This window comes from Meleagris gallopavo, chromosome 12 (assembly GCF_000146605.3).
Source record: "Meleagris gallopavo isolate NT-WF06-2002-E0010 breed Aviagen turkey brand Nicholas breeding stock chromosome 12, Turkey_5.1, whole genome shotgun sequence".
Classification (NCBI taxonomy): domain Eukaryota; kingdom Metazoa; phylum Chordata; class Aves; order Galliformes; family Phasianidae; genus Meleagris; species Meleagris gallopavo.
Genome location: NC_015022.2, coordinates 1,170,042 through 1,187,515, shown reverse-complemented (window position 1 = coordinate 1,187,515; position 17,474 = coordinate 1,170,042). Strand labels below are relative to the sequence as shown.

Here is a 17,474-nt window from a genome sequence, read left to right as displayed (position 1 = left end):
AGATAAATCTTATCTTTTATTATTATTTAAATATTGAACCACTGGCACTGGCATTCAAAATTGGGTTTTTCTTGATAGCGAAAACATACAGTTCTCAAAAGTGTAGAAGCAGAATTTGTGCATAAGCTGTTTTATTAGCTTGGTAAGAATTTCATGATAGAAAAAGAAATTAATTCCACTTAATCATAAATAAAACACGTCGCAACATTAGAAAATATTAAAGCAACTCAATAAAACCACCTTTCTTTTTAAAAAAGCAGTCAAACTCTACTGTGCCCTGGCCTTAGTGTCACAAATACCTCCACACTCAGTATCTTACCATCTAGATCGCTCTCAAACGTTTCTGCTGACACCCAGTCAGTAGCTGGCCCAGTGCCATTCACAGTCATGGCAGCTATCCTGAAGTTGTACTCCGTGCCTCGTTCAAGACCTAGGAGATAAAGAGCAGCCCAGGTGTCACAGCAGCAATCCCAACCACGAGCACAGGAATCACAATTAAAGTACAGCTATAACCTGGTAGTTAGAAAACTTTTCACCCCAACAGTGTCACTCAAGCACAGCCTGAGGTCAGGACGGAAACATCGCTGCCAACTCCAGTAAGGAAGCTGACACTGCTTACAGTGCAGAGCAAAACCATGAGCATGGGCACCAGAGCTGGGACACTCCAAGGATTGTCCCCATAGGCCACAGGCAGCAGGGTTCCATCTACAGCAAGCTTTAATTTCTGGCTGCTAATAGAGGAGAACCACCCACACCCATAACTAAGCACAGATGTATAGTACAGACAGCGATTGACCAAAACATAACACAAGTTTGTTTGCAGTATAAGAGTGCATAATCAATAATCAAAACAATAAGAAAATGCACTCAAATTTTATACACAGACTGTCTTAAACAGGCCCTTGTTGCTGCTAAAAATGCGCTCTGCTAACAGGCACCAATCAGCTCTGACTCTAGGAGGAAACAAACATCACTGAGTCACAGGTGGAGCTTCTGAGAATACAGCACAAAGCACTTTCTCAGCTGCCTAATTGCTTTGTAAGAGGCACAGCTTGATCAGCTGTTCATGACCAAATCGTAGGCTTACTTCTCTCCTTATGCCCCGTTACCACTACACCAAATTGTTGTTCTAGCAATAATTTATCATTTATGCTAAGTATTGTAGTAGGCTGAATTTCTGAAACATACAAAAATAAAGAGGGGATAGGTTATTACATCATTGCCAGAAAGAAGGACAAAGGCTGTCATATAAGAAACTAGGTGGGATGATTTGTACAGATGTCTGAAAGAAGCTCACGTGACTCTGAATCAGGCTTGTTGGTGAGCACTGCAAGAGACAGAGCACACCTACATTCTGTCCACAAGCAAACAGTGAGCTTGCAAACATCCAACCTGAGAGCATTTCTTGGGCATCTTTATCCATACTTTCATTTCTGCCACTCAGGCCACACAGTGAGCTCAGGACCACTCCATGCAATCTCTACCTTTATAGAAAGGTTTGAAAAGAGTTTATTTGCTCCACATAGAAAACCAAAGACAGCACTAGGGCTAGAGAACAGGTCGCTAGACTTGGGCTACCACAGAATCACAGAACAGTCAGGGTTGGAAGGGACCTCAGGGATCATGAATCTCCAATCCCCCTGCCACATGCAGGGCCACCAACCTCCACATTTCATACCACACCAGGCTGCCCCCATCCAACTGGCCTTGAACACCTCCAGGGATGGAGGGGCATCCACAGCCTCTCTGGGCAGCCTGACTGCCTCATGCTGACAAAGGCTTGCAAATAATCTCTCACCTTCAATTAGCTGGAAAAGCTGTGTCCCCCCGACGCTCTCACTCACATCACTCTTACGGGACACTTTGCGGAAGCGGATTTTGTAGCCGGTGATTTGGCCGCTGTGTGTCCCTGCAGGAGGAGGCTGCCAGTGCAGCATGATGCTCTGCGGGAGGCAGGAGGCGTAATTACAAACTTGTTGTCTGCTGTGCAGCCAGAAAAACTACGCAACTGCTAATACTTGATGAAACTCAAGACAGATAAACAGGCACACAGATATACGGCGTTTTCATGGATGTGAGACGTGCTACCAGTAAGAAGTACAACAACGAAACAACAATCACAATTCAGCAACAGCACAGGTCATACAGGCGCCTATGGAAGTTCAAGTCAAAGCTTGGACCTTCTGCTTCCAATTTCGCAAAGTCCTCTTGGGCTTCCCTTTCATTTTTGAGTTACAGGAAGATATGGTTTCCTTAGGAGCGATCCTTAGGAACCGGAATTTTCTTCAAAGGGTGTAAGATACCTGAACAGTGGTTTGTGTGCATGAAGCTGCTGGTTTTTGATCATACAGGTAGCAACGAAGGTATTGGGAAAGGAATTTAGAAAGAAAAGAGGTTTTTTTTCAAATCTTCAGTCATAGTCACCAAAGTCACAGTGGATAAGTATCTAATTTTCTCTTCTAAGGGGCCCAGGACATTGTAAGCATGCATATGTGTGCACAAACCATAAATAACAGTTAATCACCAGGAACACACTCAGGTGCTGGTGCTTCAGGCTTTTGTGCCCAATTATACCCCTTTCACAACTGAGCCTCCATGCTTTGCCTCATTGTCACTGCCCCTGCTGCACCCTATTATGCATAGTCCGCAATTGGACAGGAGTTTCTAATGCTTCACATCCCACATTCAGATACCCTCCTGCTGGGCCCCTCGTACACAAACAGCTGAAAAGCAGCATGGCAGGGAAAAGCAGCTCTATGTTCTGGCTGATCAGACACCAAGCCTTTCTTTTACCCACTACCAGCAGAAAGTTCTCCCAGCTTACCTTGGAATTCCGCACCTCCAGTGTTAGATTCTGTGGTGCAGCACTGGGAACTAGAAACATTAAAGGAATTACAACTGAAAAAATGCCATATAATATATTCCATACTCTATTTCCATATACAACTACTGTCTGCCATCATTCATTACAAAATTACAATCCATTCTGGTTTAAGGCACTATATAAAATAATTTAGAATTTCGACCAGGTGTACTTTTGGACACAGTGACTGTTTGGCTTGGCAGAGTGACTTATTTTCATTGCAGAAAACAAACACACTTTTTATTCAGGTCTTTACTTATCATAGGAACTCAAATAAAAAAACTTTATAGGTAAAGGTATTTCTCCCCAACTATAACAAAAGAGATCATGCTCAGCACTTTTCCAAACCAAGGCTTTCATTTGGATATCTGATTCTGGGAATCCACATTTAAAATTCTAGCCATGCTTTCTGTGTAGTGACTTTCTGTAACAGGAACACCTCAGAGCCAAGATGTGCCTGTGCTGCTGAGAAGCATGAAGGTGAAGCTCAGCACAAAGATGGTTTTGCTTCTCCATCTCCATTCTTTGCTAGCTCTCTCCTGGCTGTAGCAGCAGCTTGCTGGTCAGCACAGTTCAAATCCACTGTGCAAAAAGGCTACGCAAGAGAGAAACTGAGACCAAGGAGATCTTTGCTGCAGCTCTCCATAGTGAAAGACTCACAAATGTGTTATCTCAAAGACATAGATAAGTGTTCCCTAACAGGAAGCCAAGATTCTAGCAAAGCACAAGGACAGGGAAGTAGTACAACTGGGCTTGAGGCCACAACAATGCATTTTCCAAATAACCCATGCCAGTCCAAACAATACCAGAGAAAACAAACCTGAGTGCATAAAGTGTAAGTGTTAAGGGAAAGGAGCAGCAGGGGGTGGTTTAATACCCCCCTCCCACTGCAAAAATGCAGACAAGAAGGGTTCATTTTTCTTGAGAACACCAGACCTAGGGAGGAGGTGCTATACCTTTAAAAAGCAAGAACACCAGGTTAAGAGGAGGAAATGAAATAAAGCCAAACCAGTTTTTGCTGTTCTTGTTTTATTCAGCTTCTGCCTGCTTTCAAGACAACAACAACAAAAAAATCCTGGGTTTCACAAAGTGTGACTGTACTGCAAACTTGGCAAGAAAAAGACTGATGAAGGAAGGCTACATGACATAAATACCCACAAATACATGCATCTCACAGGTGCACAGTTCATCTTCTGTCAAAGTAAGCCTAAACTCTATTACTGTGTGACATAGAGGTGGTATTTCTAGTTGTGATAAAGGCTGTTTCCTACAGACCAGGAACACCATGAGAAGAGAAGCACACCTTACAAGCAGCACATAAACCCCAGTTCAATTGTTGTACCCAAAGAGCTGGTCGTTCTGCAACAAACCATCATAACACGTTTATGTTAGGAGCAGGAACCTACATAAAAATGAGGAAGGTTGCTAAAAAAGAAGGTAAAGGTTGCTAAGAATGGAACATTTACAGGAGATACGTACAGAGAGCATGGTAAGAAAAGATGAGAATGTACACTGTTCATCTAGAAAGATTTGAGAGAGTGAAAGGAGAGAACACCACAGATAAGCAGCAGGGCTATACAGCTGCTAGAAGCAAGATGACATCCTTTAGGAAGCTGTAGAAACTACATTTCAACAGGTTCAGTGTGGAAGCATAAGAATAAAATGATCACATAAGTTACAACAAGCTGTAACTTGGATGCTGGGAGATGGTAATCGTGATGCCAGCATGTAAAGGAGGTTCTGCAGAGAGAATGCTGGAGACTTCGGGTAATAAGCCAGAAATCTGTGTGAGGCAAATCAACTCGAACTATAATAAAGTGTGCAATTCAAGAATGCATGGACAAATATGGCATCTGTCACTTTTTTAAGAGTAGTCCTGCATCGCAAAGCTGGTAGAGAGCTCTTCAGTGAGGTGACAGTGGGATAGGAGGGAAGCCCTTGTCTGAAGTGGCTAAAAGGGAGGAAAGAGAAGGCAGGAATGGGCATGGTGGGAGATGGCCAGCGGAGCTCCACCACAGTACATGCAAACACCACATCCCTAAACCCATCTGTAAGTGATGAAAGTGGGATGAACAGCAACATGAGAAGTATTACTACAGACAGGATCTGCTGGTAAGGAACTGCAGAAAGACCTCAGGCTTGTTCCTGGATATTGAAGTGACATGAAACTTACAGTTACACATGTGGGAAAAATGATCCCAACTCCACAAAGTGATGGCCCTAAGCATAGCAGTTCCACTAAGGAGCAAGATCCCTACCCCAAAAATGTCACCTCAGTGCTCAGAACAGGTCAAAAATAGCAGTCAAATGCTAGTAATTACACACTTACATCTTCAATACAGTTCTGGTACCTCCACCTCCATCTGTAGAAGCACACAGGAGAAAAGAAACTTAAAAAGAAGTTCAGAAAAGAGCACTGAAGCATGCAGCAGCTTCCACAAAAGACAGGGTTGACCATTTCTAGGACTTAAATGTGGAGAAGAAATTAATGAGGGAGAATGCAGCAAAGGTGTATGAAAGGAAGAGTGGGACAGAGAAGGCTGATGGAGACTGATTATTCACTACTTCACACAGCTCTAGGCAATGAGTGATGCTAACAGAGCAGGTCCAGCACAGGCTGAAAGGGAGGGATCTTTCACAGAAAGTTGAGTTGTGGCACCCTCCACTTCATGCTGCGGATGGTAAGAGTTGACACTGGCTTAACAAGGATGCTGAGAGGCTTTATGGGAGGGAAGACAAATTTCTTCTTCAAGAGTGGTAAGGCATTGGCACAGCCTGCCAGGGAAGTGCTGGAGTCACCGTCCCTGGACATCTTCAAGGACTGTGGAGATGTGGCACTAAGAGACGTGGTTCAGTGGGCACGCTGGGGATGGGCTGACAGCTTGACTAGATTATCTTAGTGGTTCTTTCCTCATTCTACATTGAGTAACTACACAGAAACCACTGCAGAGCCAAGGAGTCCCACAGAAACAAACCACACTCACAATTTGGGACATTAATACCCTATTCTGCTTTTGATCAGTTCTGGAGAGAGGATTCCAGGCTAGGCTTAGTTTTGGTCTGATTGTTCTCAGAATAATTAAACTTCTGTCTAAAAAAAAATAAAAGCTAATTAAGCCTGATCATTCTACAACTGTTCACATATCTGTATTTGTTCACACTGCCTCCTTATTTGGCATACAGAAAATGCTGTTACCACTTCCTGCTTTCAGGACTACATACAAAAGATTTAATATTTATGCTGGAGTCCAAACAAAGACGTGCAACATTTTTCCAGATGACAACAATTAAAATAAAAACACTCCAAAGGCACGTATCTGCTCATACGTAACAAATATTGTAGAAGCTAAAAGACAATTTGGAGTTGTAGGGTTCAAAATAATTGTGTTTCTGTCCACTCTTAAGACTTTGTAGGCCCAATAACCCATGAAATAAACTTCTGATGCTGAAATTAAGGACAGCATTGTTTTGCAATTAGAAGACCAGATGCATTTGCAGGTATATTAATTTTCCTTCGCCCCATTTGGACAGCCTCAGGGGGAGCTTTTAGCATGCGTGGCCATATGCAGCAATCACATTATTAAGAAAACAGGGCAGCACTGAACAAAAACCTAAGAAGTTTTTCTGGTTAAAAATCCTCTTAAATGAAATTACCACGTAATTCCTGCAGAAAGGCTTGGAATAAAGCAGCTTACCATCTGACAGCGTTCGCACAACAACATCTTGGGTAGAGACGCCAGGGCCGTGTTTATTGTAAGCCACCACTCGGAAACTATACTCAGTGTACTTCTTTAATCCAGTAATGGTGTAGGAGAGTCCTGCTACATCAACATCCTGTCCAGAAGCAAACATGCATACGAGTCAAGGTCAGAATTAGGTCTGCAATTGTCATAAATGTCTCAGGCTCAAAACAATAGTACTCAAAGTCAGAAGCAGAGAGGACAGCGCTCTGCAGAACAGCAGATGTAACCCACAGCCACGTGCAGCCAGGGCTTGCACAGATGCCAGCAGGGTGCTTGCAAGAGGAAGTTCTACATATTTGATTTAAATCACAACATGGGCACAGGTTCTACAGATGACAAGGGATGTGGTGAATTTGCCTACTAGTAGAAATGACTGCTGTATTTTTAACAGGGAGAAGAAAAGGAGAGAGTTTTATCTGAACAATACACATTTTTACTTAAAATCTGACTGAAAAAGTTATTTTAAATGCTAACAAACTAAGGGGGGTTTTATTTGAAGCTGGAAACACATTTACAAGCTATCATGTGGGAAATTAAATGACTGGGTTTAGCTCTCCCAAAGCTGTGATTATTTCTTAGGTAGCTCCTTGCACTCGTACCAAGCATGCTGGATTCTCCCAGCAGAATCCTAAAAAAAGTGTAATTAATTAGACACTCACCAGTATCAAAACACCAATCACTGGATCAATGAACTCAAGAAGTGAGAATAGTTTAGATTCAGGAACAGACTAAAATCAGCAGTTATCTTACTTTACTAAAACAAAAGCAGCCTGCCTATAAAAATGATGCTGCAGGTATTATTTGATTCTTCAGAGTTTATTCCTCGCAATATGATGGACATCCCCAAATGCCACTTGATGCTGAGTAAGTAAGTAAGCCATCACCTAAAAGCTGCTTTAATTTTCACGCAAATACTGCAAAAAACATTCATGCTGAATGACAAAGCAGTTTTTTAACAGACTGGATGTTTAATTTTAAATGTTTCTGCATTCTGGGCTAAAGGCTTCAGCTTGTCAGAAAATTAAACACTTGGCAAGGTGTTTTTTGAAACGTAAGGTAAAAGCACAATAAAGGAAAGAATGCTGGCACTGTGTATCACACAGAAGAGCCCCAACTCCATACCTGCTCGCTGTCCTGCCCCTTCTCCATGTAGTAGAGCTTGTAGTTCTGGATTTCCCCATTGCCAGACAGCGGCGTTTCCCATGTGACGGTGACAGAGGTGGGGGAGCCAGCGTATGCTCGGATATTGGGTGCTGGACCAGGCAGCTGAACTGCAATGGAAGCAGGAAACTCTGCTCATCAGCAAGCCCAGCCATTGCATTTCAGCAGCTAAATATTTCAGCATCAACTTTTACAAGTAATGACAACTGAAAGCGTTCTTCTATAACAAAATTTAGAGAAGTTAACAAGGCATGACTTACGAGTTAAGAGTGAGCATAAAGCATAACAACAAGGCAGCCCACAACGTTATTTTTAAAATCAGGTCTACAAGTGCAACTTTTAAGAGTATCACCTTATTCTGGGAAAGGCTGTGAATGGAAAAAAGTCGATCCCAAAGCAGAGAGGGTTTAGAATATTTGCAGCTTACCCTCGGGCTGCGTGGCCACCTTCAGTGGTGCTGAGCTCTCTCCATGGCCGTGCTTGTTCTGAGCCACAACTCTGAAGACATAAACCGTTTCTGGCATCAGGTTTTGGATCATCACTTGTGTTTCTCCAGGACGACTGGTGTTTTCAACACGTTCCCTTTGGGAAACAAAAAGATGGGGCACGGAAGCGGCCATTGGTTAGTGAGAGGGTTTTTGAGCAGATATAGAAAGGAATCGGGTGCTACTGGGAACAAAGCTGACACGTATCCCGTCTGAATGCATCTGATGCATTAATGACATTATTTACACCACACTGACTACACAAAACTGGTAATATGCCAAAATTGCTGGTGACAAACAGCTTCCAGTTTTGTGACTTGTCTTTAGAGAAAATACTCACTGAAGTAAAAGAGTAATTTATGCTCAGCATCACCAAATTCGAAGCAGTTTCATTGTTATTCTCCTAACGGCGTGCCATTACTCATCGTGACAGTCTATCCTACTGTTCTGAAGCCACAAGAAAATATTTAAGAGTTGTACAGAGACTCTGGTGAGATTTAAGGCATTTCTGTTAACATTGTGGGGTTGCTTTTTGTGTATTTTTTCAAGAGGCTGTTTTACGATTTTCTTTTCCCTCCAAACTTTACTTAGTTCCTCCCTAATATTTAGATTCTTTAAAAACATCCCGAGGCCCCGACTCACATCCAGCCCCACACACAGCTGGGGCACTGCTGCTGTTACCACCCAAGTCGTGGAATCAACACAGGGCAACTCCTGCCCATGGCCCCAGCACGAGTGGGGATCACTCAGAGCAACTTCAGGAAACCCCATCGCTGCGTAGCAAGCCCAGGCCTGAGGTGAAGACTAAGAGATTAATTATCAACTAACTACAACCTTTATTTCCACCACCTTGCTGCTGTCACGGGAACTTTCCCACAGCTACTGCTGGGTAGGGCTGTGTATGGATTGTTCTGGCTTGGAACGAAGCTATCTACTCCTGCAAAATGGAAATCACAGCTGTATTAGGGGGAAAAAAAAAAAAAACTGAGAACTTCACCATAGGGAAATAAAAGAAAAACGTGAATGGTTTGAATACAAACATTCCCCTTTTGTCTGACAGACTTTGGTTAGCTCTACAGCAGAGGGCAGACGATTCTCGTCCCAACGATTAACTGCTATTAAATCATTTTTAATGCAGGAGTCTGGGCAAAATTATTCCACAGTTTCCCCTTTCCTACCTTCCAGCCATTATGGTTTAGATTACAGCACAATTCCCCATTTTCAATTTATTTCTTTTAAAATCAACTACTAAGGTTGATTTAACACAACTGGGTTTAAAACACTTGGAAAACACTGCTCATTTCTGCACTATTATACTGCTTCTACACAGAGGGAAACAATATTCTAACTGTAACTAAAAAGCTGCTGAAACACATTTTCTAGAATATTCTCCTTCATGAAAGTTGAGCTAAAATGGCATTGCATAAACAGCTTAATTTATTTCAGATTTATTTAATTGTCATCTTCGATTGAGCAGCATCCCTACATTAGAATTAAACCGGTCTGTAAAAGATTTCTTTTAACATTATAGGGGTTTTTTTGCACAAAAGAAGTTGGTAGAGAAGCTAAAGAAATATAATTCCCACTACAAAATGAAAGGGAGGCAGGGAAAAAAGATAAATATTTTCCCTCGCTAACTTTTCCAGTTATAGCTGGAGGAAAATGTTTGCTTGAAAATGCATTTTCAAATGGTTAGTTTCCTTTAAGACGTGCCTTAGATATAATGAAGGTATTTGAAAACCCAGAATAAGTGCTAACTGATTCACAGCTGTGGAACAGCATTCATCTCCCATTGACATGCAAAATACATTGCATTTTCTGCCTCAAGTGTAAATGCACTCACTGATTTTATCAGAAAAATGTCAGCAATCCAAGGTTATTATTTAAAATAAAAAAAATAAAAAAAAAAAACCCCACCCAAATTATTTTTAATGGAAACACAACATTTATCAAAAAATAAATAGACATGCCAAAGTATTGCAATTTTCAGTAATAAGTAGGGACCATGCCTTCCCTCACAACAGTTAAAAATATGGTGAGATTAATCTAATTAAGTGCTTCATGAATCTCTCCTTTATGCCCTTTCCTTGAGGAAAGGAAAGCCTTGAGCACCTTTTATGAGCTCTGATGCATTTTGGTTGGCAGAACAGGTAACAAAACAGATGGTCTATAGGAATATCTATATTACCAGACAGAACCTTATGACTGTTCTAACTCATGCCAGTTTAATCCCCAATTAAAGAGCTTTGTAAACTAGAATTAAGGTTTACAGTAGCTGTCACGCACTTAGGGGAAAAAAGCTACAGCTCACATCCAGAAACAAGGGATCATCTGGAAATGTAAAGCCTGAAGTTATGCTTACAGAACTAAAACCACTGGGGAAAGACAGAGGTGAGCAGCACGACTGCACACAAGCAAGCTCCATTACCTGTAGCTCGCTAAGCCAAACCAGAGTTACCATCTTCTACCTTCTCACTCCTCAACAGACACCACAAACTGCCCGGACCAGCCAGAATCACTTCAAAAGCAATAACAGCAAGCACCAAAATCTAGAAGAACTGGCATTTCTACTTCAGTTCCTCCTTTTCTAGTGCTGATACTCCTCTGCAGCACTCAACTTGAAGGCCAAATTTGCTTTGCAAGCAGATGCTGAGTTGAAAATGGGAAATATCTCAGTAGTGTGGGCCGAGGGCAGGATGGCTCCTGAAGGCACTGATGAAGGAAAGCTGACATGCGGCACAGGAGGACCCTAAGGATTATGTGGGGAAACCCATGTTCTGCGTGAGAATATTCTGCAGCACTCCAAGGAAGTCCAAAATGCAAAGTTAAGGAACACCTTCTTGAGCTGTCATGCATCTCTCACTTCACTGGGTGGGCAAAAAACAAGAGGGATGCAACTCAGCAGAGGCCGAGGCCTGGTCTCTCCCAGAGCCAACAGGTACCCGGGGCTGCTGTGCCTCACCATGCCAAGCTGAATCTACAGCCCCTCAGAGATGAATTAGAGATGGCAGAATATCTAACTAAATCCTGTGTACTTCTTAAATGTTTTAAAAGCCCAATGTAAAAGGGAAATCAATCCAATGACCCAGAGTTTGATCACTGCTCAAACTCAAGCGAGGAAGAGAGAATGCTTAGGTGACTAAAGGGATCTGGTAATGAAAATGGTACAAGTAGGCACAAACACACGACTTTTAGAAAATAGGATATATCCACTTAAAACTACAGCAGAGATGTATGATCATGTATAATTCAAGGGCCACCCTGCAAACATTTAAGCAGTATTTTATGATGCTGAGAAAGAACAGAAGGTCATACATCCAGATTTGACATGAAAACTTTCTGGTTTTGCAGTGCCTACTTATGTGGGACATTCTCACCTATTTTTTGAGTCAGTAACAAAGCAATACTTACACAGGGCCCAAACAACCCAGCAAAACTTACCAGGTAAGAAGAAAACAGAGCATTTGTGAAAGATTAAATCACGTGTCTGCATTTTTCAACAGTTACAATACTTACCTCTGCCTTTAAATTCCAACTAAAAATTCCACATTCTTTTAAAATTATAATCTCTATGAGTTGGTTTCTGTTAGTTTTGTGCCTATCCTTAAAACAATATATAAAAATGTAAATCTAGCTGTACATCAAACAGCATGCCCCCACACATGCACACAAAACATTGCTAAGAAGCTAATATTGGAAAATACGTAAAAATAGGGATTTCTAGAATGCTGAGTGCAAAGTATAGGCAATTTACTGATTGCACAGAACCCAGTTCAGGGCTGGGAGTGGACATCATCATCTCAGCTATAGGATATTCCTCACTCTTCTATCCCAGGTGCCAAAGTATGGAAGCTGACAGAACCAGCAAGCCAAAAACCTCAGCACAGCTCTGGTCCATTCTCTGCACTTCAAGAGAGGTTAATACCACTTCAAATGCATTTAACATTTGAATTACTCTGAGCCATAACTTTAAACATGCCCAAAAATTCAATGAAGAGTTATTTCTAATCTCCCAGCTAGAAGGAAGCACTCAGCTCAAGTTTAGCTGAGCTCTTCTCATACGCAATGTATCACGTTCAATTATTTGCTTAATTCAGCTTAATAGCTCCCAAATTCATGCCCTAATGAACTGACACCAGCAAGCTGTCAGCACCGTCAGGTCACATCTAATCTGATGGAGACGAGGCAAACAGCACCCACGCCAGGTGTAGCACAGAAGGAGGCCAAGCACTACAAGCTTCTCATTCTCAAGCATTATTATTTTTAATTTTATCACTCTCATTGTCTAAACACAAGTTTCATGTCATAATTTCACAGCACTTTTGCACTAATATGTGAAATGTGTGATATTAGCACAGCACAAAACTTATATGAAGCAGCTAGAAAATGATGAATACGTGCCAATGAATGGCTTCCTGAGCCTGCTCTGAACCCTGACCCAGAAAGGCACTTGTGCAAACAAAGCTTTCACTGCAGTCAGTGAAACCACCTGCTTACATATAAGCACCAGCTTAAGCACTTTGCTGTGCAAACTTTCTGTGGGGCACACTACCTGAACCCCAGAGGGCTGTTTTCCTACTGCTGGCAACTGCAGTTCCTGCAGCCTGTCCTGTCATTTCCTGGTTTACTCAGCACAAACAATGGAAAACCTTTATTCTGCACACTGCTTCTGACTGGGATATTTTCTAGATTTCTGTAGTCCTGCATGTAGTAGCAAGCCATGCACTTTGTCTTCTCCAAAAGCAGTGCAGGGAGAGGCAGGAAGCTGATTCCAGCACATTACTTCTTAACAGCCCAGTGGGGAGAGCAGTCAAAACCAGAAATGTGAAGGAAGAAAGGCAGGCAGGTTGGCCACTGCCACTTTTCCTGTCCCCAGTAGGAATGAATATTACCAAAATCAGCAAGCAGCAGAAAATCAACATTTGTGAGGCACTGAAAATGTTACTAATTGCCTCAGTCCTGAGCCTCGACAAGACGACTATCCACGGAATTAAAAAAATATTTGAGAAAAAAAATTCTCCAAGTGGGAGCACATTTTGTATTCTTTCCACATGACTTCGCTATCTTTGAGCCTCACCCTGTAGTCAGTAAGCAGATAATTTTCTTTTGACTAATAAATCTGATAATCAAGCTAATTTGAAATTAATTAAGCACCACTTAAAATGATTGTTAGCTCCAACTTCTTCAGTCTTATCACAATTTGAAGCTATTCTGAGCCCATCAAGGTCTGATCCCATCAGTAAGAGAAAGGGTAGACTGGCCTAAACCTTTTACAGGGATTCCTAGATGGGAATCACCTAACTGACAGCCACTTGACTCCACAATCAGACTATATTTGAAGGTTTTAAAGCAGAAGCTGGCAGTGTCAGTGATGCTAAAGAGGTGCTACAGTCTACACTTGCTCTTAGCTTAACAGTCTGCTGCATACAGGTAGCAACTCCTGGCGGCCAACTGAAAATAGGCACATGCGTGACTTGTAAGATCATGTCTTTACCTGTTGATACCTTCCTTGGTGTAGAAGATTGAATAGGTGAGGTTGTCTCCCTGCGGGTCTGACACCGGTGTCCGCCACGTCAGCCTGATGAAGCGAGTGGAGACGAGGGTGGCCACGACGTCCCGAGGGGCTGTAGGCAGTGGTCCCGTTGTAGCTGGTGCTAGATGGTCATTAGTGGCACTGGTCAGTGAAGTGGGAGGTAATGTTGGGATGGCAACATCTTGTCATGTGCAAACATTGGGGAATATGAAGGGCAAACATCACCACGGTTTAAAAAAAAAAAAGAAAACAGGGAAAAAACAAAAGAAATAAACAAAACCACGATGGGAAACAAAACAAAATGAACACACACAAAAAAGGCCATTAAACTGAAGGCTGACATGCAGGCAAAGGTAACTACTGGAAACTAATGGGAAGTATTAAAGGACAGGTCACTGTCGAGCAGGCACACCAAATCTCCATTGTAATGGAAGTGGCAAGGGAGAGGGAAGGTGAAGGCTGAGGGTAAAATATGGCCTCACGCAATATTTTCACACAATATTTTCATGCCTTTGTAAACCAGATATAATACCAAGCATTTTCGAATAAAAAACCAACCAGTGTCATTTATTCAAGAACACATCCACACCCCATTTTCTCCTTTTTTTCATTAACACACAGAATTAATTTGTACCGTTCTCAATCATTAGCAACAAAAAAGGCAGATGGAACACACCAAACCCCTTAGAGGGGTACCAACTTCAGGCTGTGCAATTAAAGGTTAGAGTCAGCTCGCATAACTGCTTCTCACTGCTTGGGTCCCACCTCTGCACAGCAGTGGACACAGAGCCGTGTTCCCAAACCTCCCCCAGGATCACGGCTGCCTTTCCATCACAGCTCTCACATTTAGCACGGCCTTTTAGAAAGATGCTAGCGGGCACAAACAACTCGGTTCATGTTACGTGGAGGTTTTATGATCTTTTTTGTGCTAAGTCATGCACGTTTTCCTACGTTACTGCTTTAAGGCTAGCCTAAATCTCCAGGATTATTGCATTAAAAGGTTGACAAGTTAAGAGCAAAAGTTGTAACGTACAAATAGCTGTTCTCCAAATCCTATTAAAGCAATCCATCCGGTAAATCTAACAGTAATATTCTGAGCAGCTGGACCCCAATTACCACAGGGTATTACAGGAAACACAAATGGTAACAGAAACCTAAAGTTCACGATACCTTGAATTTTCCTGGATTCTTAATTATTTACCAAGCTTAAGCCACTCACTGACATTTTCCACACCACAGTCTCTGCTGCCAAATGCATTTATTCACTTGCTAACGATGGAAACCAAAATGGCTCCGATCTTCTCAAGAAAGGAGTTCAGAATGAGCACGGCTTTTGGGGAGAGCTGCAGCACCTCCACCTGAAGAGCCACCACAATGCACGGACACATGTCATAAGCAGCAAGGAGACACAGAAATGAACTGCAGGAAACACACCATCTGAGGTCTTGAATTCGCAGAGCTCATTTTTGCATTTCTATTGTCAGCCACCACTGACAACGGTGGAAGAATAAAACAGCTGCTTTTATCAGATGAGCACAATGTTATGCCTTTCTTCTTGCCTTGATACTGAACTCAGAACTTTTCACTTCAGTACCTGCATCTTTCGAGGACTCTGCAAGGCTCCCAGAGTCAGGAACATACGTGTCTTGAATTGAAAGCACACCTCACAGGTAGGTAAGTGCACAAGGATATCTCGTTAAGCACCCTCCAACACCAGAACAGCACGGACCACAACTTACCATTCTCCAACGCCCTACTTCCAACCAATGGATGACACCATTACTTCATGTTCATTGCTAAATCTAAACTATTTTCTGTCCCCGTTGTAAGATTTCCTACAGGAATGCACATTTATTAGCTACTTGCATTGGTAGTATTATTTAAAACCATGAAATAGTTTGAAAGAAGCTGCTATAAATACGTATCAGTGTTGTACAGCTGCATCAGACAAATGCAGCATCCTCTCAGCCATTCCCCGAACTCTGATTTACGCTTCCCACAGTTAGTAAGACTATTTAGCATGTGAAACACCTCCCTTTTAAAATACAGAAAGTAAAGATATTTCAGAAATATCCATCACAAGAGGCACTTGCTATAGAAAGTAAGTTTTTATAGCCACTGTTTCAGTTGTTGCTTTAACTCTCCGAAGACTGGCAGAAATTAATTTCTACTGTATGACCTTATAAAACTCTAAAGAGCTGCATTAGATGGGCCACTCTTCAGAACAGCAGCTTTGCTCGTGGAGCTGGAATACCTCTTCACACTTAGAATGTGTGAAACCACATACCTTTCATTACCTTACGTTAGCACCTTGGTTTCCCCCACACATCTTGGTCCTAACAGGTGATCTGCTTCAAATCATGTGCTCCTGACCCAAAGGATGCATCCTACCTCTCTCTGTAGGTAATGGTGATGTCTCTACCATCACTGTAGTTGGTTAAAACACAACACAAATATTTTTAAAATAATTACATTGAGACAAAAGGCTGAAGGTGGTTGGATGGATGCTCCATCTCTGGATGCATTCAAGGCCTGGCTGGATGTGGCTCTGGGCAGCCTGGTTTGGTGGTTGATGACTGCACATAGCAGGGGGGTTGAAATTAGACTATCATGGTGGTCCTTTTCGATCCAGGCCATTCTATGATCTATGATCAAAGTTCTAAAACACACCTCTCATACTCCCACTCTGGCCTGCCTCCTTACTGAGAAGATCCATAAGGGACCCGCGTGCCTGGAGGCCCTGCGGGCATCAAACCAAAGAGCCTGGCAGAGCTGCCAGCACTTCCAGGTTCAGAGAACCTCGGTTTTCTCCTCATGCAAGATTCAAGCCTAGGAACACTTCTTCTGACAGCATTAGGGTAGATCAGTCACGCACAACAAAAGACTGGTGGCATCTGAAAAACAAACCGTGAACCAAAGGAAAGTACAAAGGATGTGTAAATCCTACAAGTGAGCTAAGCTGTGAGGAGACAATTCAATTCACCCATGGAAAGCCACAATGAACAGAACTTGGGAGCAGTGCAACACTGCTGACAGCTGTGGGATGCACTCGGAGGAATGGGTTCCTTCCTTTCCTTCTCTCCCCATTCTTCCTCAAAGCGCCCTGAGTGCCATTGCAAACTGATTTGTACACAGCCATGTGAGCAGACTGCTCAGCAGTGCAGAGCTGTGTTAATGAGTAATTACACTGAAATTAGCTTTAATGCCAATAAGGGAGCAGCTTTATTACTTCAAGCTTTTAAGCACGGTGTAACAAGTCACATGCAAACAAGTCTTTTTTTTCTAATATTCCACCAATTTTAAAAAGCAGCCCCATACTAGAAGACTCTTTCCAGGGCTATGCTTCCACAGTTACACATTAATCTCTTTTTTAAATATAAAATATGCATATTCAGCAAGTGACACACTAAAAACAGGGAAAACGAATGAAAAATGCTGCATGCCAGATGTACACATACAACAGATTCATCTCTTCAGCCACTGCTGTTAATTCAATTCTTCTGTGCTCGTGTTTCTCTAAGGGCTCAGGACCAAACCTTTGCTCGATTCAGCATCCCACAGAGAAGCAGCACATTGTCTTCAGCAGCATTTGGGCAAAATCCTTCAGCAAAACGGCTGACACAAAATGCTGTCCTTAAGCCCTGGCTGCAGAGCAGCTGGGCCGTGATGGAGGCCTGAGCTTGAAGAAC

The 17,474-nt window shown here is 42.4% G+C and overlaps 1 protein-coding gene across 1 annotated transcript in view; it reads right to left on the bottom strand.

Annotated features, from left to right (window-relative positions):
* NEO1 (neogenin 1) overlaps positions 1–17,474 on the bottom strand; it is a 125,333-nt gene that overhangs the window by 32,410 nt on the left and 75,449 nt on the right. The window contains exons 8-14 of the mRNA XM_031555202.1: positions 13,747–13,966; positions 8,195–8,349; positions 7,729–7,877; positions 6,559–6,697; positions 2,825–2,874; positions 1,799–1,943; positions 320–430 (exon numbers count right to left, since the gene is read on the bottom strand). Coding sequence (XP_031411062.1) covers positions 320–430; positions 1,799–1,943; positions 2,825–2,874; positions 6,559–6,697; positions 7,729–7,877; positions 8,195–8,349; positions 13,747–13,966 — 969 coding nt within the window. The remainder of the gene's footprint in view (positions 1–319; positions 431–1,798; positions 1,944–2,824; positions 2,875–6,558; positions 6,698–7,728; positions 7,878–8,194; positions 8,350–13,746; positions 13,967–17,474) is intronic.